Source organism: Thalassophryne amazonica, chromosome 5 (assembly GCF_902500255.1).
Source record: "Thalassophryne amazonica chromosome 5, fThaAma1.1, whole genome shotgun sequence".
Classification (NCBI taxonomy): domain Eukaryota; kingdom Metazoa; phylum Chordata; class Actinopteri; order Batrachoidiformes; family Batrachoididae; genus Thalassophryne; species Thalassophryne amazonica.
This window is the reverse complement of record NC_047107.1, coordinates 44,305,099-44,327,103: the sequence shown is the minus strand read 5'-3', so window position 1 is coordinate 44,327,103 and position 22,005 is coordinate 44,305,099. Positions and strand designations below refer to the sequence as shown.

At 40.8% G+C, this 22,005-nt stretch overlaps 1 protein-coding gene across 2 annotated transcripts in view; it reads right to left on the bottom strand.

The window, feature by feature from the left end:
• The window catches only part of tmem161b (transmembrane protein 161B), an 87,924-nt gene that overhangs the window by 26,608 nt on the left and 39,311 nt on the right, over positions 1-22,005 (bottom strand). For both annotated transcript variants that reach the window (XM_034170090.1, XM_034170091.1), the window contains exons 2-8: positions 19,999-20,102; positions 14,791-14,871; positions 13,445-13,542; positions 5,787-5,943; positions 2,307-2,458; positions 2,132-2,192; positions 1,900-2,040 (exon numbers count right to left, since the gene is read on the bottom strand). In XM_034170090.1, coding sequence (XP_034025981.1) covers positions 1,900-2,040; positions 2,132-2,192; positions 2,307-2,458; positions 5,787-5,943; positions 13,445-13,542; positions 14,791-14,871; positions 19,999-20,102 — 794 coding nt within the window. The remainder of the gene's footprint in view (positions 1-1,899; positions 2,041-2,131; positions 2,193-2,306; positions 2,459-5,786; positions 5,944-13,444; positions 13,543-14,790; positions 14,872-19,998; positions 20,103-22,005) is intronic.

Genomic DNA, 22,005 nt, shown 5'->3' with positions numbered 1-22,005 from the left:
TTCAACTTACAGCGCAAAGCGGCTCGTTAACAACAGAGACTCGATCCATCAGGTGCAATAATGGATTACAGCTGGTACTGCTGGCACACAACTCCCGTGTGACAAATGGAGTTTTCTTCAACCAGGACAGAAGGAATTCAATTATTTTCAGACGTCGTTTTGTAAAGGTGGACAAGTTTTCAGATGATCTCACTGAAACGGACAAGTAAGACATTATTTACTCCTTGTGTAACTAAACTAAATAAAAATCCACACTTCCTCATCACGTTTTTCTGATGTCAAGGACAGTAAAACAAACTTTTTCAAAATTTTTAATCAGTCGATTATGACCATAGAGCTGGGGGGAAAACGTTTATCATCTGCTGTATGCCAAAATCGCCTGCATTATTTATTTATTTTATAATCACCATTCTGTGTTCTGAACTCTGCCGATAAATATCGTCACTGTTGTCAGAATGAAGGTTTTCCTCCAAGGTTTTGTCTGCCTCACTGTGGTCTAAATACGGCTAAAAACCATAAGGCTGTGTCCTCCACAGCTGCTTCAGAAAAACCTTCAGACTGGACTTAACAAAACAAAAAGCCCCACACTTGAAAAAAAAAAAAAAAAAGTCCTACAGACTACACTTTAAAAAAAAAAAAAGCTCTACATAAAAAAAAAAAAAAAAAATATTCAAAAACAGCTCAACCTCCACTGTCTGGGCTTGAATCAGCAGGTGCTGTTCTTGTGATGACGTAGCAACAATATGGCCACGGCTGACAGCTATTGGTTATCCTTCACCTGCACACTTACCAATGACTTCTACTGTTCAGGATTTTTTTTTAAATATCAACATTTCATCATTTTTAATGATTATTTCTGCACATTTTTGGTGTCACCTACAATTTAAATGCATTAAATTAAATAAATACAGGCGTGCTCTTCAGTTATACTTAAATCCTTTTCTGCTTCGAAATAAATGAGGCAGATTCATTCAGCTGATTACAATCTGTTAAGATGTCTAATGTAGATGAACCATGGAAATGCTTTAAAACTCACTCAATTTATCCAGCACCATGCATTACTGCTGCCAATTCTTACTGTTTCCCTTGGAATTGGGGCAACCGTTTAAATCCTAGCATAACTGTGAATCAGTGCACTGCCAGAAAGCCACAATTTAGCAGCACAGTTTAAAGCATAGATGTCTGCGAACACAGTGGATTGATTACCTAACGTTACCTTGATATTGTGAATCAGTGCACTGCCAGAAAGCCACAATTTAGCAGCACAGTTTAAAGCATAGATGTCTGCGAACACAGTGGATTACCTAATGTTACCCTTGATATCTAAAGCTATCAATCAATAAGTAGTTTAGTTAGTCTGTAGCTATGGTCCATAACTGGCTTGTTTTGAACTCCTGTGAGGTGCTAGAAGGTGCTTTAAAGCTGATGCTTTGAGTTTCAGTGTGCTTCAAAAAATTGAGTGCTTCAATGTGAACTGTATGATGTTGTGGGATGTCTGCAAAAGCAAAGACAAAATAAGGTGCAAGTAGTTGGAAATTGGACTTGGAATACAAAGACTATGGTGGCCATAGGCGTACAATAATTTTTTATGGCATTATGGCTAAAGTGAAGCACTGTCACAGCTGCCGTGAAACTCCTATGCTGCTTGCCATGCATCAAGGGATTTGCATGAATCATGTTCATCAATCGATCTGCAGAAATCCATGAATCCATGCCACCTTCATCGCATATTGTGCAGCACACATGTATTTCACAACAAAAATCTTTCTAAGACAAATTATAATAATCACACCTGATATCAACATTAATGTTTCAACAGCTAGACAATACTAGAATATGTGGGGAAAAGAACTAACATGAATTGAACATAATTTAAAATAGTTGCTGCAGTAGACTCACTGTGTACATTTGTCTGTGGTTAGATTGAGCGCATCTAGGTGCATCTGGGCCAATCGCAGACCAGGAAATGTTAGAAATGCTCCAATCAGGGAGCAGAGCAAAGCAAGTATCAGCTTGAAGGTCAGTTTAGATATGGGACCCCTGTGAAACAGAACAGTGAGTTTCATGAGGACATAAATGAACACAAAAACAAAACCAAATACTATTTCGGGATCACTGATATTGTACTTACTGGGACTCTAACCCCTGATGCTCCAAAAACTGAAGAGCACTGTCTGAGAAATTTGCAAAACCTAGAAAGAAATGTTCAGCAATGACTGTCATAAATGGCAAAAATATGAAAAGGTAATTGTTATGGACAGGTTCAGCTATTGGTTCAACATAGAAATGCATGAAGAAGCACTCACCGGTCTCCAATCCAAACTCCAGGTAATTTTCAGTGACAATGAGAATGGCCATGGCTTTGACAAAAAAGAAAAAAGCAAAAGTAATGCAGAGTGACCGCTCGCCTCCTTCCTCCAGCTTGAAATAATGTGCCGTGAGAGAGAAGAGGGTCTTACTGAGGGGACAGTGTCAAGGACAAAAGTCTACACAAACATACCAAAATTACCATTTAAAAAACAAAAAAACAAAAACACTAACCTGAAAAGCTCTGACAACACATTTTCCAACGTTCAATGAAATAAAAAGTTCGCTATGAACACAAGAAAGTTTATAACCCGCCCTCCCCCACCCACAGTGTTCACACTTACCTGATGTGTTTGAACCATCAACTCCTCAATGTCATTCAAAGTCTGCTCCACCACATAGGAATGTGAACTCTTCAATTTAGGATCAATGCATAACATCAAGTTTGCGTATGTTGCACATGTCAATATGACATGACCGTGTTCTTAAAGTGAATTTCGGTTTGGAGACATGGAGCGTTTCTTGGTACATTTCTGGAGACAGAAGATCAATTTCCTTTTTCTTTTATCCATGCCAAGAATGGTATGTAAACCAAGAGTCTTTTTTTCTTCCTCTAACCTTTATTCAGTACTGTGAAGGCAGCTGTATAAACACTCGACAGACAAGTCTGAGACAGTGTGAGGTTGAAAAGAGAAAAACACTGAAGTCTGAGCTGTCGCGATGTCTGCTAAAAATTTATATATAGTGCATCCAGAAAGTATTCACAATGCTTCATTTTTTCCACATTTTGTTATGTTACAGCCTTATTCCAAAATGGATGAAATTCTTTTTTTTTTTTTTTTGTAAAACTTCTACACACAATACCCCATAATGACAATGTGAAAAGGTGCATTAACAAAGTAGTGATTTTGGAATAAGGCAAATTTAATAAAAATGAAAAACTAAAAAAAATCACACGTACATAAGGATTCACATCCTTTGATGCACATTTACCAGCAATTACAGCCTCAAGCTTGCTCATTCCTCCTTGTAGCACCTCTCAAGCTCGGCGCACAGCCATTTTCAGTTCTCTCCAGACATGATGAATCGGATTCAGGTCTGGGCTTAGTTGTCCTTAAGCCACTCCTTTGATATCTTGGCTGCCCCAGTCTGAGGTCAAGAGCGCTCTGGAGCAGGTTTTCACCCAGGATATCTATCTACATTACAGCATTCATCTTTCCCTCCATCCTGACTAGTCTCCCAGTTCCTGCAACTGAAAAACATCCCCGCAGCATGATGCTACCACCACCATGCTTCACTGTAGCTGTGGTGCCTGGGTTCCTCCAAAGAAGACCCCTGGCATCCATACCAAAGAGTTCAACCTTTATTCATCAGATCTGAGAAATTTGTTTCTCATGGCCTGAGAGTCCTTCAGGTGCTTTTTGGCAAACTCCAGGTGGACTGCCAAGTGCCTTTTACAAAGAAGTAGCTTCTGTCTGGCCACTCCACCATACAGGCCTCATTGGTGGATTGCTGCAGATGTGGTTATCCTTGTAGAAGGTTTTCCACTCTCCAAAGAGGAATGCTGGAGCTGTGACAGAGTGATGATCAGATTCTTGGTCACCTCCCTGACTAAGGTCCTTCTCCCCCATTACTCAGTTAGACAGCCACCTCTAGGAAGAGGATCCGAACTTCTTCCATTTAGGGATGATGGAGGCCACTGTGCTCATTGAGACCTTCAAAGCAGCAGAAATGTTTCTATACCCTTTTCCAGATTTGTGCTTTAAGACAATTCTGTCTCAGAGATCTACAGACAATTCCTTTGACTTCATGCTTGCTTTGTGCTCTGACATGCCCGATCACCGTGGGACCTTACATGTAGACAGGTGTGTGCCTTTCCAAATCATGTCCAATCAACTGATTTGACCCCAGGTGGCTTCCTATTAAGCTGTAGAAACATCTCAAAGATGATCAGTGGAAACAGGATGCACCGGAGCTCAATTTTGAACTTCATGGCTGTGAACACTTATGCACATGTGATTTATTAGGTTTTTTGTTTGTTTAGTTATTTTAATAAAAGTAAGGTAAGTCCCTTCAGCTGCTCACTTGTTTTCACTAAGGGTCAGCACAGCAGATCAGAGGTGGAGCTGCATGTTGACTTGGCAGAAGTTCTACACCTGATGCACTTCCTGACGCAACTCAACATTACATGGAGAAATGGGCAGGGGTGCGGTTTGAACAGGGAACCCTCTGCACTGAAACCAAACACACGAACCACTTGGCCACCACCCCCTTTTTAAAACATTTTTAATAAATTTGCAAAAAAAAAAAAAAAAATTTTTTCATACTGTCATTATGGGGTATTGTGTGTAGAAGTTTGAGTAAATAAAACAGTTTAATCAATTTTGGAATAAGGCTGTAATGTAGCAACATGTGGAAAAAGTCATGTGAATACTTTCCAGATGTACTGTACGTACAATGGTTAAGATTGCCAAGTAAATGTAATTTTAAAAAGGGCAAAAAAAAAAAAAAGGTGGATCTGCATGTTGACTTGGCACAAGTTCTACACTTGATGACCTTCCTGACCCAACTCGACATTACATGGAGAAAAGGGCAGGGGTGGGGTGTTTGAAAAGGGAACCCGCTGAACTGAAACCAAGTGCACAAACAATTTGGCCACCACCCCCTTTTTAAACATATTTTTAATAAATTTGCAAAAAAAGAAAAATCTGTTTTTTTTTCACATTGTCATTATGGGGTACTGCGTGTAGAAGTTTGAGTAAAAAAATGTATTTAATCAATTTTTGGAATAAGGCTGTAATGTAACAAAATGTGGAAAACTGCTGTGAATAATTTCCAGATGCACTGCAAGTACGATGGTTAAGATTGCCAAGTAAATGTAATTTTTAAAAGGGCAAAAAAACAACAAAACAAAAAACAAAAAAACAAAAAACAAAATTGAATTAATGAAACTGGGGGTGCGCAAACCATAGCATTCTTAAAGTTGGTCTGAAGCCTAGATTCAATCAGGAAGGGCACCTGATATGAAACTTGTCAAATGACACATGCAGACCACAAAGTACATTTCTGTAAAGGATCTGCCAAAGTCTGGCATAACAACAACTAGGCTGCCTACCAAAAGTGTGCTTGTGGATCGGAAAAGGGTTAGAGGGTGTTCAGAGGCAGTGAGAGAATAGGAAGGTTAGGTTACATATTTTTGGTCATACCAACCAAGCACAAAGTGAAAGTTTTGGTGTGTTACATTAACAATCACAGCTTTGTGATGCATTGGCACAGCTTTTCATGTAAGAAAACTCAAGGCTCAAGGCTCACATGCGCCTTGTGGAAAACTGCAGTTGAAATGCGATGCAACGTTAGCATGAAGCTATGTAATCTAGAGGGTGGTGTGTGTGAAAGAGAGAAACAAAGACAGCACATCAACAATGAAACACTATCAAAACCTCATACCGGCCCATGCTTATCGACAGATATAAGGATACATGACAAAGGAGAGTACTAGTAGGCACCACACCACACTGATGTTCATCTCTCCTGAGGGCTGAGTCACACTGTAGTACAGCTCTGTTATCAGATACACCACAGTTGCTGCAACTGTGAAATCCACAAGCCACTGAAACTCAGGGAAGTAGTACAATGCTGGGGTACAAAGGGGAAAGAAAACTCAATGATGAGTGAAATACAGTTGGGTACATAATTATTTGGTCAGTAACAACTTTCGTAATTTTGTCTCTGCACCAAAACAATGGAGTTAATGTGGCACAATCAGAAGCTGACTGGATTATAGACTTTAAAATTTAAGTCAAAGGGTTTAACAAGAAAAAATGCATGACATATTTAGAAATTAGAGGTTTTTATCTAGAGTGTTTCAATTTTCAAAGGACATAGGTAACTATACAAGTTATGTCTGGAAGCATTTGTTGGCAATGGCTCATTATAAATCAATAAATAAAGGCAGTCCATCCCGACCTCTCAAAAGTAGCCATCTATCTATCTGCCAGAGCCAGATGCCTATTCCGCCCCCTGGCTTCCACAACATTAAGGCTTTATCATGGCCAGAAAATCACACCACATGGCCAAAGTGCCACAGCTGACAGTCCCTCACAAGTGACAGTCCTCATCTGAGTCTCCCAAAATAACCATTCATCTGTCACAAAGTCACTCAAGTATTTCTCAAAATTCACCAAAAAAAACCTAGTACGAAAGACATCAATCACCTTAGGTCACTGATCAGCATCCAAGTCACATAACCACACAGTACAACAGGAAGCACGGGCACCATAAAGACTTTCACCTACATTTTCTTGCAAAGGCATCTGCATCACCAAACACCTCAGTCCAGTGACCTCTTGAGTCTACAAGCTTTTCATAGGTGTCTCTTAATCTCAAAGTCCGAAGACACAGAGACATGAGTGTCACTGTGTTGAAACCAGTAAATATTTCCTCACCAACAAAGGCCCCTAACAGCCCGGTCACACGTTACCTTAACGAAGGAAAAAGTCACAAAGCCACAAACTGTCGAGAAAAAAGTGGACAAATGAGCCCGCACTTCTCCCATCACCGAAAAGCCTGCGAGTGCAGACAGCATGAAAGACCGACACAAAACTGAAACTAACGAAAGAAAAATGAAGCGAACGCGACCTTGATGCTGCAGCGAGTCTGTGTTCTCCACAGGAACCTGCAGCTGCAGTTTCTTGACAACAGGTTTGAATATGTGCGCACACATGCATGTTGGAGCCAGATCGAACAGTATCAGAACTGTAGTGGTGTCTCTGAATCCACTGCAAGGAGAAGATCATTTACCACTTTAGTGAGAGCTGCCTCACAAAAGAGCTGAATGATGAATTTTAAATGCATACTGCAATGGCTCAAAGACATTATTCTCAATAAGGTGGTCCACGAGCTGCTGCGAAACCACTTTTTTTTAAAGAATTTTAGAACAAAATGATAGGTTTGATATCTGTGTCAAGATTTGGTTTCTTAAGTAATGGTTTAATCACTGCAGATTTGAAACATTTAGGAACAGATCCTGAGGTTAGTGACAGATATACAACCCCTGGCAAAAATTATGGAATCACCGGCCTCGGAGGATGTTCATTCAGTTGTTTAATTTTGTAGAAAAAAAGCAGATCACAGACATGACACAAAACTAAAGTCATTTCAAATGGCAACTTTCTGGCTTTAAGAAACACTATAAGAAATCAAGAAAAAAAGATTATGGCAGTCAGTAACGATTACTTTTTTAGACCATGCAGAGGAAAAAAATATGGAATCACTCAATTCTGAGGAAAAAATTATGGAATCACCCTGTAAATTTTCACCCTGCATCATATCAGATCTGCTCGTTAGTCTGCATCTAAAAAGGAGTGAACACACCTTGGAGAGCTGTTGTTTGGTGCCTTTCCAATGAGATTTATAAAGATGACTGCCTGAAGAGAACATGTAAATTTCCACAGTCATTGATGATATGGGGCTGCATGTCAGGTAAAGGCACTGGGGAGATGGCTGTCATTACATCATCAATAAATGCACAAGTTTATGTTGATATTTTGGACAATTGAAAGGATGTTTGGGGATGATGAAATCATTTTTCAAGATGATAATGCATCTTGCCATAGAGCAAAAACTGCAAAAACATTCCTTGCAAAAAGACACATAGGGTCAATGTCATGGCATAGGGTCAATGTCATTGAGCAGATCTGATTTGATGCAGGTGTTAATTTGGGGGACGAAAATTTACAGGGTGATTCCATAATTTTTTCCTCTGCTTGGTCTAAAAAAGTAACCGTTACTGACTGCCACAATCTTTTTTTCTTGATTTCTTATAGTGTTTCTTAAAGCCAGAACGTTGCCATTTGAAATGATTTTAGTTTTGTGTCATGTCTGTGATCTGCTTTTTTTCTACAAAATTAAACAACTGAATGAACATCCTCTGAGGCTGGTGATTCCATAATTTTTGCCAGGGGTTGTAATTTCCAGTACAGTCGGCCCAAGAGTAGGCCACAGGTCCTTAAACAGTTTTGCTGGTATTGGGTCGAACAGACAGATTGTGCTTTTAGCAGAAGTTACAAGTTTCATAAGCACAACAAGTGAAATAATATCAAATTCGTTAAAGCTAGGTGATGTATCAGTGATATCACCCACCTCATTAAGAGGGTGTAGTGGCTGGACTAGGGCATGCTGGGATATATTTAACCTAATGTCATCTATTTTCTTCTCAAATTAATCTTTGAAATCTTGGGCTGTAAGTGGAGAGTGACTTACAGGTGGTTGTCCGTGAATACATGTTGCCACCGTGTTGAACAGCAACGTACGTTTGTTTTTGTTAATCAAATCAGAGTAGTAGACCTGTTTTACATCCAACAGTGCATGCTTATAGTCTAGCATAGCATCACACCACACAAGGTGGAATACTTCTCGTTTTGAACAACGCCATTTTTGCTCTAGACGTATGCTTGAGGACACGTAAGTAATCATCAAACCAAGGCGATTGTGGGGTTTTTTTGGTGGGGGGGGGCATGGTTTTAATGTAAGTGGAGCAATCACGTCCAATGTGGTCGTGACTGCTGAGTATAAGCTGTCAAGACTGTCTACCAAATGGTCATTTTCCAATAGTGACCCTAAGATATCAGGCAGTCTGGCTCCAACATGCACAGTAGCATTAACCTAGTGAAGCAGGGAGCTCCATCAGGCACTGGAGTACCATGTGACAGTGTAATATAAACTTTTATCATTAATGAAGTTAAAGCTTGGCAAGCACTTTGAATGCCATGCCAGACCACCTTCAATATTTTGTCAACGTTTGTTTTTGCGCAAATGACACCCTCTCATAAAACATCACTCCATACAGATATTAAATCATCATGCACAGTGTCACTGCTCTGTGAACATCCCACCTGTGAAATCTTACACTAATTCATACAAAATGGCAACTGTGTAATCAGTTTATTGGTTGTGTCATGAACAGAACCGGTGACAAAGGGCAGCCCTGGCGGAGGCCAACGTGCACTGGAAACAGGTTTGACTTACTACCGGCAATGTGAACCAAGCTCCTGCTGCGGTCGTACAGGGACCGGATAGCCCTTAGCAAAGGACACCGGACCCCGCACTCCCAGAGCACTCCCCACAGGGTGCCCTGAGGGACATGGTCGAACGCCTTCTCCAGATCCACAAAACACATGTGGATTGGTTGGGCGAACTCCCATGAACCCTTGAGCACCCGATGGAGCGTGTAGAGCTGGTCCAGTGTGCCACGACCAGGACGAAAACCACACTGCTCCTCCTGAATCCGAGGTTCGACCATCGGTCGAATTCTCCTCTCCAGTACTCTGGAATAGACCTTACCAGGGAGGCTGAGGAGTGTGATCCCCCTATAGTTGGAACACACCCTCCGGTCCCCCTTCTTAAACGGAGGGACCACCACCCCGGTCTGCCAATCCAGAGGCACTATCCCCGATCGCCACGCGATGTTGCAGAGGAGTGTCAACCAAGACAGTCCCACAACATCCAGCGACTTAAGGTACTCAGGACGGATTTCATCCACCCCAGGAGCCTTGCCACTGAGGAGCTTTCTAACCACCTCGGTGACTTCGGCCTGAGTAATGGATGAGTCCGCCTCTGAGTCCCCAGTCTCTACTTCCTCTTCGGAAGACGTGACGATGGGATTGAGGAGAACCTCGAAGTACTCCTTCCACCGCCTGACAACAGTGCGGGTGGAGAGCTGCTTCCGACTCCTGAGGCATCGGATGGTTTGCCAGAATCGCTTTGAGGCCGACCGATAGTCCTCCTCCATGGCCTCTCCAAACTCCTCCCAGACCCGAGTTTTTGCCTCTGCAACCGCACGGACTGTGGCACGCTTGGCCTGCCGGTACCCGTCAGCTGCCTCTGAGGTCCCACCTACCAACAAAGATAAGTAGGACTCCTTCAGCTTGACGGCATCCCTTACTTCCGGTGTCCACCACCGGGTTCGGGGATTGCCGCCGCGACAGGCACCAGAGACCTTGTGACCACAGCTACGAGCGGCCGCATCGACAATGGAGGTGGAGAACATGGTCCACTCGGATTCCATGTCTCCAACCTCCCCCGGGATCTGGGAGAAGCTCTCCCGGAGGTGGGAGTTGAAGACCTCGCTGACTGGTTCTGTTCATTATCTTTATGGACAGAATTTCTAGGCGCAGCCAGGGTGTAGAGGGGGTCTGGTTTGGGAACCACAGAATCTCGTCTCTGCTGTTTGCGGATGATGTGGTTCTGTTGGCTTCGTCAAATCAGGACCTTCAGCGTGCACTGGGGCGGTTTGCAGCCGAGTGTGAAGCGTCCGGGATGAAAATCAGCACCTCCAAATCCGAGGTCATGGTTCTCGACCGGAAAAAGGTGCTTTGCCCTCTTCAGGTCAGTGGAGTGTCCTTGCCTCAAGTGGAGGAGTTTAAGTATCTCAGGGTCTTGTTCACGAGTGAGGGACGGATGGAGCGTGAGATCGATAGACGGATCGGTGCAGCATCTGCAGTGATGCGGTCACTGTATTGGACCGTCGTGGTGAAGCGAGAGCTGAGTAGGGGGGCAAAGCTCTTGATTTACCGATCGATCTACGTTCCGATCCTCACCTATGGTCATGAGATTTGGCTCGTGACCGAAAGAATGAGATCGTGAGTACAAGCGGCCGAGATGAGTTTCCTCCACAGGGTGGCTGGGCACTCCCTTAGAGATAGGGTGAGGAGCTCGGTCACTCGGGAGGAGCTCGGAGTCGAGCCGCTGCTCCTCCACGTCGAAAGGAGTCAGTTGAGGTGGCTCGGGCATCTTTTCCGGATGCCCCCTGGACGCCTCGCTGGAGAAGTGTTCCGGGCACGTCCCATTGGGAGGAGGCTCCGGGGAAGACCCAGGACACGCTGGAGGGATTACATCTCTCGGCTGGCTTGGGAACGCCCTGGGGTTCCACCGGAGGAGCTGGGGGAGGTGTGTGTGGATCGGGAGGTCTGGGCGGCTTTGCTTGAGCTGCTGCCCCCGCGACCAGACTCCGGATAAAGTGGAAGAAAATGGATGGATGGATGGTTGTGTCATGCTGCCGCTGGCAAATAAACTCATTTGAAGGCCAACTGAATACGAGGACAGCAGTTCACAAATATAGATCATCCACTTTTAGGTTAATATTTGGGAATACATCTAGTATCACATTTAAAGACATGTGCGGCATGTTTTCGATGCGTTATCGTTATGAATCAATAGATTGCAATTTTGGTTAAAGGCACCTTGACAATTTAGCCTGCGTATGCGTATTAAAAACGCTGGCACATGCTGGCGTACGTCTGATAAATTAATACATCTGTCACACCTCGACAATTATCCAGAGTATCCCGACAGCCCCGTTTCCACCCAGTGATTTGGGTCGGTACTGCATGGTGTGGTGCGGGTCAGAAACCGAGTCATTTAACATTATTTTATTTTCATTTCTTATCTTGGTAGACCATTTTCATAGTGTACAGAATGCTGATGAGTGGACTGGCTGTGATAAATGCTGCCGTGAATACATGAAGTGCTGTCTCTTTAAAGCACTGTTGATTTCTGATCAGGTCTGTTGATCAGACCTAATCAGGTTATCACAGACCTGAATAATGAAACGCTGTGACAATTTAAACTTTTAAAGTGCCAGCTGACCGCAATCAGGTGTGATCTGAATGAAGTTCTGTGTGATCTGTCGGTTTCTGCATGCCCAAAATTTTTCAAGGGGCTCAGCGTAATAGGATGTACATTCAATGTTGGTTTTTGGCCTTGCCGCTTACATGTAGAAAGTTCTCCAGATTCTTTGAATCTTCTGATTATATTATGGACTGTAGATGATGGAATCCCTAAATTCATTGCAACTGAACACTGAGAAACATTGTTCTTAAATTGATGGACGATTTTTTTTCATGCAGTTGTTCACAAAGTGGTGATCCTCTCCCCATCTTTGCTTGTAAACGGCTGAGACATTTGGGGATGCTCCTTTTATACCCAATCATGAGTGTCCTCAGTTCCCAAACACATATTGAGTGTTGTTAGATGTAAAGGTGATGTAACACAGTGGTAAACATATCACTGTCCCAGCTTTTTTGAAATGTGTTTCAGGCATCCATTTCAAAATGAGCAAATATTTGCACAAAAACAAAGTTTATCAGTTTGAACATTAAATGCCTTGTCTTTGTGGTGTATTCAGTTGAATATGGGTTGAACAGGATTTGCAAATCATTGTATTCTGTTTTTATTTACATTTTACCAACTTCACTGGGATTGGGGTTGCAGAATATCTTCATTTTGGGGAAGCACAGTTAGAAAATACAGAACAAACACAGCAAAAACAAAAAAGAAGTAAAAAAAACACCCAAGTTGCACAGAATGTCATAAGGATGCTGGATAAAAACTAAGCCATGGTGGTGGATGGTGGCGGAGCTCGTAGTTCCTCATAGCCAAACTGTCCACACAAAGTAGTTCAAAATAATCGAGGGCCACTTTTTCATGACATCTTTCCACTCTGATATGACCCGTGGGTGAGCCAGAGTCGATCCCTTTGAGCTTTTCAAAAAGGTTTTTGTTTCAACCCGTGTAATATCTTCCATTGTTCTATACTGAAAACACCGCTCACCGGAAGTCCTAAGACGAAACGGAAATGCCTCTGTTGTAAAAGTGGGCGGGGCTGAATAAGGTGAATACACTTCTGGAAAAGTTAAGTCTTTATCATCCTCTAGCTGATCTCTACATAACTTCAAGCAAATGCCTCCTAGGACCTTCATGACACTTTTCCTTGCTTTCCATGGAATGCCCATGTTATTGATGGCCTCTGACTGAACCAATATTTTTATTAAACCCCTTGAAGTAAAGCTGCAAGTCAAAAAAGAACATCTAGATTGCTTCATTTTGAATCCAGTGTGAGAGGCAAAATTACAAAAACTTGTGTCAATGTCCAAATATTTATGTACCTGTGCCTTTGTGTATGCATATCACACACACACACACACACACACACACACACACACACACACACACACACACACACACACACACACACACACACACACACACACACACACACACACACACACAGTCCAAGCAAACATTTATTATCAAGATTAAACATTTTCTGTTGCACACATTCTGTAAATCCGTTTTATACCTAAAGTGTCCACTTCTGTGATGCATTTTGTCTCCAGCTGTAATTCTATGTCCTTGGGTACTGTGAGTGGCTTATTTTCTATGTGACCGTTATACTTCCTACAGCAGAAAGAAAGCAGCAAGATGACAACCAGGGTTAGTATACTTAGCATTTCAATAATACAACTAAATTTTAAACCATTAACATTAAGCTGAAGCTTATTTTCAGCCATAAATCTTCCATATAACCATCTACATGTAGTATAAGTGCCTGGGTTCCCCTGAACAAACTAAAGACAGATTTACTACTGTTTGAATATGAAGGTATGATTATCTACAGAATCATTCCAGGTCTAAAAGGGGAAATTTACAGGCAGCATCAATTCAGAAACAGCAGGTCATGGTAATATGTTCTCTCAGCTTGAAGATCTCTCTAATGGGCCTCCCCAGTTTTTTGGGCTTTGTTTGCTTAGCCTTGTGTGTCCACTGACTTGACAGAACAATACCACTGTAAGACGCAAAGGCCAAACATGCCCCCAGCAGATTTCATCTCTGAGGCACCTGACTGGAAAAAAGGGAGCTCAGCTTCACCGCTCACCGTGGGAGGTGGACCATCAACAAAAAGAATGGAGCTGCATGGCACGAGCTGGCAAAAAGACAGTGCTCCATCTTTTTCCTTTTAAGGGATTACCGAACGTGTGGCAATAGACAGCCTCAACTTGCCTCATACAGGGTCAGAGAAAGGACTGTGCAACAAAATCGCCTTAAGTAAGAAGCTGGACACCATGTGGACAGTAAGGATTATCTTTCAGTTGAGACGTATTTTAATTCACATTTAGTACAATGAGAAACAATTTCACAAATGCTCAACATATGGTTAAATGTCCACTGACAGTCTTTCTTTTTTATTGCAAAGTAGTGCAGAAGAAACATCTTACAAAATCAAAGCCTGAAATCTGACCACTTTGAAGCTCTAACACAGTTTAGAAGACTGATTTCAGTATGAATGAATCCTTTTATATCTATCATTAAAATAGCCTATAAATAAATAAATAAATAAAACAAACAACACCAAGTCTAGACAGGACCACTTCTGAGTGTGGAGTCCTTGTGAACTGACGGAGAGCGAAAGGAACAAAACAGACTTCTGTCTCCTAACTTCAAACAGGTCTTAAATGAGACAAATAAAACACGCCAGCTTCTTCTCTTTACCATGACGCCTGTGGACTTCATCCATCGCAAACGTCTGCTTATTTTTTCTTTTCTTCTTTGATGAAAGGGGTGCCATTCATACCTCTGTGACATTGCATTTTTCCTTCTACCACACAATAGGCCTTCTTCATTCTATTCTCTCCACACTCCACCTACCTGTCTTTCTTCTTCTGTCCTTTTTGTTTCCCAGCTAAGCTCCTCAGCTCATCTTCCGTGGGGTGCTGATACCACCGCAGACTATGGACAAAGAAAAGGAGACAGATGTGAATCAGGCAAATGTGGACATGGGGGAAAAAAGAAATAGATGGGTCATATTAAACCAAACAAATTGGGTTCTAATAATAATAAAAACACAAACTAACATGCAGAAGTTTAAATTACATAAAACTTGAAATCTGTTAACTTGAACTTTGTAAAACTACAGAAAAGGCATGGACTCTTGGCATATCTCTTATTTCATGCATTTCCTTTATCCAGTTCATTATCTAAGCAATCTCCTGAGCAATTAAACAAAACAATGTGACTAATCATCTGAAATGAATACAAAAGCCCTTCAACATTCCTGGCTTAACTTTGGATCTTACATTGCCTCCAGAAAGTATTCACAGCCAGTGATGAAAGTGGGCCATGGAAAAAAAAAATGAAATTTTTTGGTAAGGCCTGAATACCCTGGCAGAGCGTCTGGGAGTTCTCCGCCAGAAAAACATTTGGAATCTCAGATGCATTCTGGTGCATTTTCAGGACTATTTACCCAGGAAAAAAAATATAATAATAATAATAAAAAAAAAAATAAAAAAAAAATCATTTTTTTGTTGGATCAGTTAAAATTTTTTCACTCCAGTCTTTTCACACAGCTTGTATTGTGCTACTGGTCTTTAATCCAAAAAACATACATTGGGGCTGCGAAAAGTACACAGTAAAGGAAATGACAATTCAAAGAACTCAAAAACAATAATTCTCAGTATCAATTAAAATGGAACAACAGGTGTATTTGTGGTACATTAATGCATCAACTTGTTCAACCTCCAATCACTTCCGAGTTGTCCTAGTTTCGGCAGGAGCTTTAGAGCTATTGATAAGCTCTCTTTTCAAATTCTTGGCCACCTTAATATCCTTACAAATGTGTTTTTACTTCAAGATTAATTTCTGATTACTGTACATTTTGAAGTTAAAACCTTGTCTTACATTAGAAAACTTAGAATTAAAATAGTTTTAATTAAAAAAAAGATTCTTTAGAAATCTTTTTTTTTTTTTAAACTTTTACTTATCTGTTGCTGTTGAGATAATTTCTTGATTAACATTATAAAGAACCTTGAGCTTTTATTTTTAGACAAATAAAATAGCATGAAACGTAATGTGGACATTTTTAAGTCAAATGCTGAAATGTTTCTGATGTGGCACAAAAATATATATTTCTTAAAATATAAAGAAATAAGAAACAGTGCTGTGCTATTTTCTTTGATTACTCGATAGTTAAAAAAAATTAAAACAAAAAAACTGTTATTTAAAGTTCAGACTTTTGTGGCAGTTGCGGAAGTAACAATAAAAACTGTACAGGTTTATCTGATAAAAATAGGTTGAACAATTTACAAATATAAAACGTTCACTCAGCTTGACGGTAATTGATTCAACATCCTGCAGCTTAAGAAGTGCTAAAGTTAGCTGTTATATGTCAGCAGAGCTCCAACCTCATGTATTTTTTTCAATTACTCACTCACCTCAGACAATTTTGCAGAAGGGCCGTTGCTCAAGCTCATTACTCTTGTAGTTATGACTTGCAGACAGAGTTAAACTCTGGCAAAGGCTATACGCCCAACCGTTGGGCAAATATTATGTCCTATCTTATTCGCCCAACCGCTGGGCAGATAAGTCGTACATTGAACGTTACATGCACAACCGTTGGGCAGATAAATAGAATGTCTTATCTTATTCGCCCAACTGTGATCGTGTATTTGACATGTTTTGTGCATGTAAACTACATTTTTACACCACTTTTTAAGGCTCTATTGTGGTGTATGTTTGACACATTTAACGGCGCCGTCTTTAATTACTGCGAAAACACCGCAATGGATGAAAACAGACAAACTTCATAAGCATTTTGAACGGAAGACTGTTAACAACGACGAAACAGTTTTTTGAACAAAATGCTGCTTGTTGGCTGTAAGATGGTGTTAGTTTGACACTGTTCCCTGGGTGTGATGAGCCAAACAGAATCGCTTTAGATCACAGCCCCTCCGCAGGGTGCGAACCCTCCCGCAGCCGGCGAAAAAAATATCTGCCTTTTTTCCCCTCCCGCGTTGAAACCAGAAGTTAGCTTACAAGCGCACTCATTGGTCAGTTGTGGCTGGGCGTATATGCTCGTGAATTTACTTTATTGACCCAACGGTTGGGCGTATAGCCACTCTCTAAACTCTCATCTGTATGCTACTGGCGTTAGCATTTTTAGCTTCACCTGTTAGCTCCACTTAATGTATGATGACTGCAAAAAAATGTGTGGCCCATAACTTTTAATGTCCACAATAAAGTAAACCGTTAGGAAAACCAAAGATGCGATTTAATAAACTCATGAACCCAAAACAAAACAAAAATACCCCTTCTTCAGAGATTATTGGCAGCTTGCAAACCAACACAGAGCATTACCACCAACAACTGTTTTGGCGTGGAACTGAATGGAACTAAATGAATGGATGGATTGTGGCATATGTTATCAAAAATAACCCGGAAATATTCACCACATGAGGGAAAAAAGCAGGATTTCTGGTAATTTCCAGAAAACTTTCATTAGCGCTTTACCTTTTCCATATTTTGTTATGTTACAGCCTTATTCCAAAATGGAGTTAATTCATTTTTTCCCTCAAAATTCTGGACCATGGTCCGGCACTTATTTAAGGCAGGCATTTCTTTTTTTCAGACGAAGTTTTGACCTGGTCATTAAATGAAGCAGGTCCAGATTCAATGTCAGGCTTTTAATCAAGGAAATACGTAAGCCAAATTGGTGCTGGAGAGTCCCCATAGATCCTTAAGTGCATCCTGGCTGCAACTAATCCGCTACATACATTAACGGATTTTGTTATACATATAATGGTTTTTGTCCATTTTATACATATAACGGATTTAGATTGTAACAGACAAATTTTGCTGGTGCACCTGAATCCATTATATGTGAGTTTTACAGTATTTTGTTTTAAAATATTATGTAAACCACTGGACACCTTGTTTTCATTTTTCACTCAAGACCATAGATAAAGGCTCCTCGTTTTCAATGCTCATTGAGCTCTTTTTCAAAAAGGAAAGCACAGTAGTATGTGTCATTTTTTGCCGATACAAAAATGATCAGATCAGTGCCTTAAAACCTGCATATAATCTGAACCGTGGGTTTTGTGAACGGTGACACCCCAAGTACACATGGTTTTACAATCATCGTGAAAAAAATGCATGCCTGCTTTTCAAATTTTGTGATTCCTCCATGACAAAACTCAGAAATTATCATTTTGCCTCCTGTTGAGTCCTGTGAAAGGAGGTTGCAACAACATTTTCTCTCATTGTATTTAACGATTACCGTAGTTTCCAGACTACAGAGTGCAGCTGAATATTACCCGCAACCACCAATTTTAAAAAGAAATTGTACATAAATAGGCCGTACTTGTCTATAAGCCACGGGTCTCCATGTTGTAACCTTAGATATTTACATAGAAAGATGTTGGACAGAAAGATTTTTTTAACTGTTAATTAAATATGTACTGTAAATGTTTTTTCCCCTGAAGTGTTACACATAAATATTGAAATGCACGGCATCCAGTACGCACGCACGGTGTCTCTGCTCCACACAGAGAACTGAGTAATTTTATCTTTTCATTTATCTTTGATGTTTTTTTAGTAGAATGCAATGGGCCCCAAACCTGGGGTCTTTTCTAACTTTCATCGCGTGCAGCCAGGATTGGATGGAGTCTGTGGTTAATGAGGTGCTGTTACTTTTTCGACTTGCTGCGCCAAGACAGAGAACCAGTTTGGAAGGGTGGGGGGAGAAGGCTCCGCTCCGCTAACTGATCTGATGGTGCAACACTGGCGCAAAGTGCTGGAGAGGGACGTTTCTTCACTAAAATGAATGGGTAAGACCTTATATTTATACTGTGTGTGAATTTACACCGCATGAGGAGCGCAGCTTTCAGGAAATCAACGGACAGCATCAACTGACATATTTCGACTTATGAAAAAGCCTGTCAAAATCCATAAATTAGCCGCATCATTGTAAAAGCCTCAGTGTTCAAAGCGTGTGAAAAAGGTAGCGGCTTATAGTCCTGAAATTATGGTAAACAAAAAGGTATCTGTCGGCTTCACAGATTCTGCTCCGCCACCCCCACCCCACCGTTTGTGCTCTGTACAGAAGTCCGTTCTGGACCGTGGAAGCACTGGCATCAACATGATCGTACAAGTTCAGAAGCTGGAGCCATGTGTGACTAGACAAAAAAAAAAAAAAAAAAAATTCTACAGGACAAAAACTCAAGCATGAATGTCTTTCAAATGGCTCCTGAAGCATCTCTGTACTTGACACATCTTGCAGAAAACTCCTTTTCCAGAGGACAGATATATTCGCTGCCATGTCAATTGGCATAGGATAGGTATAACCTGAGGTAATTGCTTCACAGAAGTTAAAAATCTCCTGTACAAATAGGGCTCAATACATTTTAGCTTTTGGGAAACAGAACTCAGGCTATGTCAAAGTCAGACTGAATAACTGACCCATTTACTATGATCTGGGTTACAAACCAGCTCTGTTCAACACCTTTTCTTTTGACCAATTGCTGCAAAGATGACATTCAGTGCATACGTTTTGGCACGAGCAGAGGGAGATTTTCCCAAATGATTTCTTGGTGTTTTAAAACATAGTGGCTCCTTCAGAGGTATTTGTTTGTGTGAAGGAAGATTTAGTTGTTCTGGTTTGTCTTATATTAAATATTATAGTATTCTAAAATGCTCTGTGCTATAAAGCTTATCATAAATATGATGTCAAATAGATAAAAATGTGACTATTTCAAACCAAAGACGACCATTAAATATGTTCCAAGAAGCTATTCATTGCAAAGCATCTGCCACTAATTAACAGGAAATTAAGGGGGGCACTTTATAGTTGCATACTCTCCTCTTGGGTCTTCCCAATATTTTGATGCCTTTTGGTCTTTGCAGTATTACTCATTTATTCTTTTTCATTCATTCCCTTCAACAGTTTGCAGTCTAGGTAAACATCTTTTAGCATTACTGCTCTGTCATCTTTGAAACAAGCTTCTCAAAAGCCAAGTATACTGACAGTAAAAACACAGCATTTGCAGGTACTGTCTAAATTTTATATACAGGATTGTTCATTACCTGCCACTGCAGAGTAGCCATCTTGCAAAGGAATAATGAGGTATGATTTTTTGTATTACACTGGCCATTACCATGGTAACCACCAGCTGCACACCGATCACACCCTGTGGAAGTAGGAAAGATGTTTATAATCATATTGAGGAGTAATTAATACAGGTGCAATGCAAAAAACGTGAATATCATGAAAAAGTTCTGTCAGAAAGAGAAAAGTTTTACATATTCTACACTCATTACATAAACACTAAAATGATTCAAGCATTTTTAAACATTTTTTGATAACTATGACAACCAGCTCAAAAAGAAAAAATGCATCTCAAAATGTTAGAATTCAATAAAAAAAAATAAAATAAAAAATAAATAAATAAAAAAAGACGGGAGAATTCAATACTGTTGAACTTCTAAAAAGTATATTCATTTATGCATTAAACACTTGGTTGGGGTTCTTTTAGTCAGAAGAACTGCATCAGAACATTACTACAATGCGGAATGGAGGCGATCAACCTGTGGCACTGCTGAGGTGTTATGGAATCCCCAGTTGCTTTTATAGCAGCCTTCGGATCATCTGAATTGTTGGTTTCGCTCATTAGATTAGACTAGATAAGATTAAAGTTTGTCATTCTCCAGAGTACAGATACAGGGCCAATGAAATGTAGTTGACATCTAACCAGAAGTGCAAACCAAACAAACAAACAAAAAAAAAAACAAAGCAAAACATTAAATACCAAGTGCAAACAAGTGATATGTACAGTTAGGAGTGAGGTAGACAGCAGGAGATGGAGAATATAGAGATGGGTATGTACAGTAATTATAAATAGATGACTACACTGACATAAAAACATCATAATAATAGTGTATGACTAGATGATTACAGGAGTGCACGTGATTGTAGTGAGGTAATTACAGGAAAAATAAACTTTTGTGTAAACTGGTTCAAGGTGTGCAGGAACAGATGCTGTACAGAGGTACATCTACTGTGATAGGGCAATGAAAGAGTGGTAAGCAGTGTGCCGTAAAGTGCATGTGCTAGACAGGAGGTGGAGCTTTGTTCAGCAGTGTAAGAGCCTCTGAGAAGAAACTTTTCCTGAGCCTGCTTGTGCTGGAGCACAGGTACGTGCATCTCATGCCAGATGGGAGGAGGGTGAAGAGACCATGGTTAGGGTGAGCAACATCCTTAACAATGAGTCTGCTTTTGTTCAGGCAGCGTTTATGGAAAATGTCACAGATGGAGGGGAGTTGGGAGCCAATGTTCCCTTGGGCAGATTTCACAACCCTTTGCAGTGATTTGCGGTCAGCAGCAGTGCAGTTGCCATAGCTTACAGAAATACAGTTAGTAGGGTAGAAGTGTGTCAGGATCCTAGGGCACAGATGAGCTTTTTTTGAGAGTCTGTAGGGAGTGTAGGCACTGATGCGCCTTTTTGCCCAGGGTGAAGGAGTTCTTCCTCTTAGCAATACCTCACAGATTCTCGGTGGGGTTAAGGTCAGGCAAGTTGGCTTGCCAATTAAGTACAGTAATATCATGGTCAATAAACCAGTTACCAGTAGTTTCGACACTGTGGGCAGTTGCCATGTCCTGCTGGAAATATAAATTAGCATCTCCATAAAGCTTGTCAGCAGATGGAAGTATGAAGTGCTCCAAAATCTCCTGGTAGACAGCTGCTCTGACATACAACTTGACAAGACATAGTGGACCAACACTAGCAGATGAAATGGCACCACATATCATCACTGTCTATGGAAACTTCACACCGGATGTCAAGCAACTTGGATTCTGTGCCTCTCTAATCTTCCCCAGACCTTGATTTCTAAATGAAATGCAAAATTTACTTTAATCTAAAAAAAAAAAAAAAAGATTTTGGACCACTGAGCAATGGTCCAGTTCTTTCTCCCCTTAATCCAGGTAATACACTTCAGACGTCTCTGGTTCAGGAGTGTCTCAACCTCATTAATGCAACACTTGCAGCCCATTAACTGGAAATGTGTGTGTGTGGTGGCTCTCGATGCATTGAA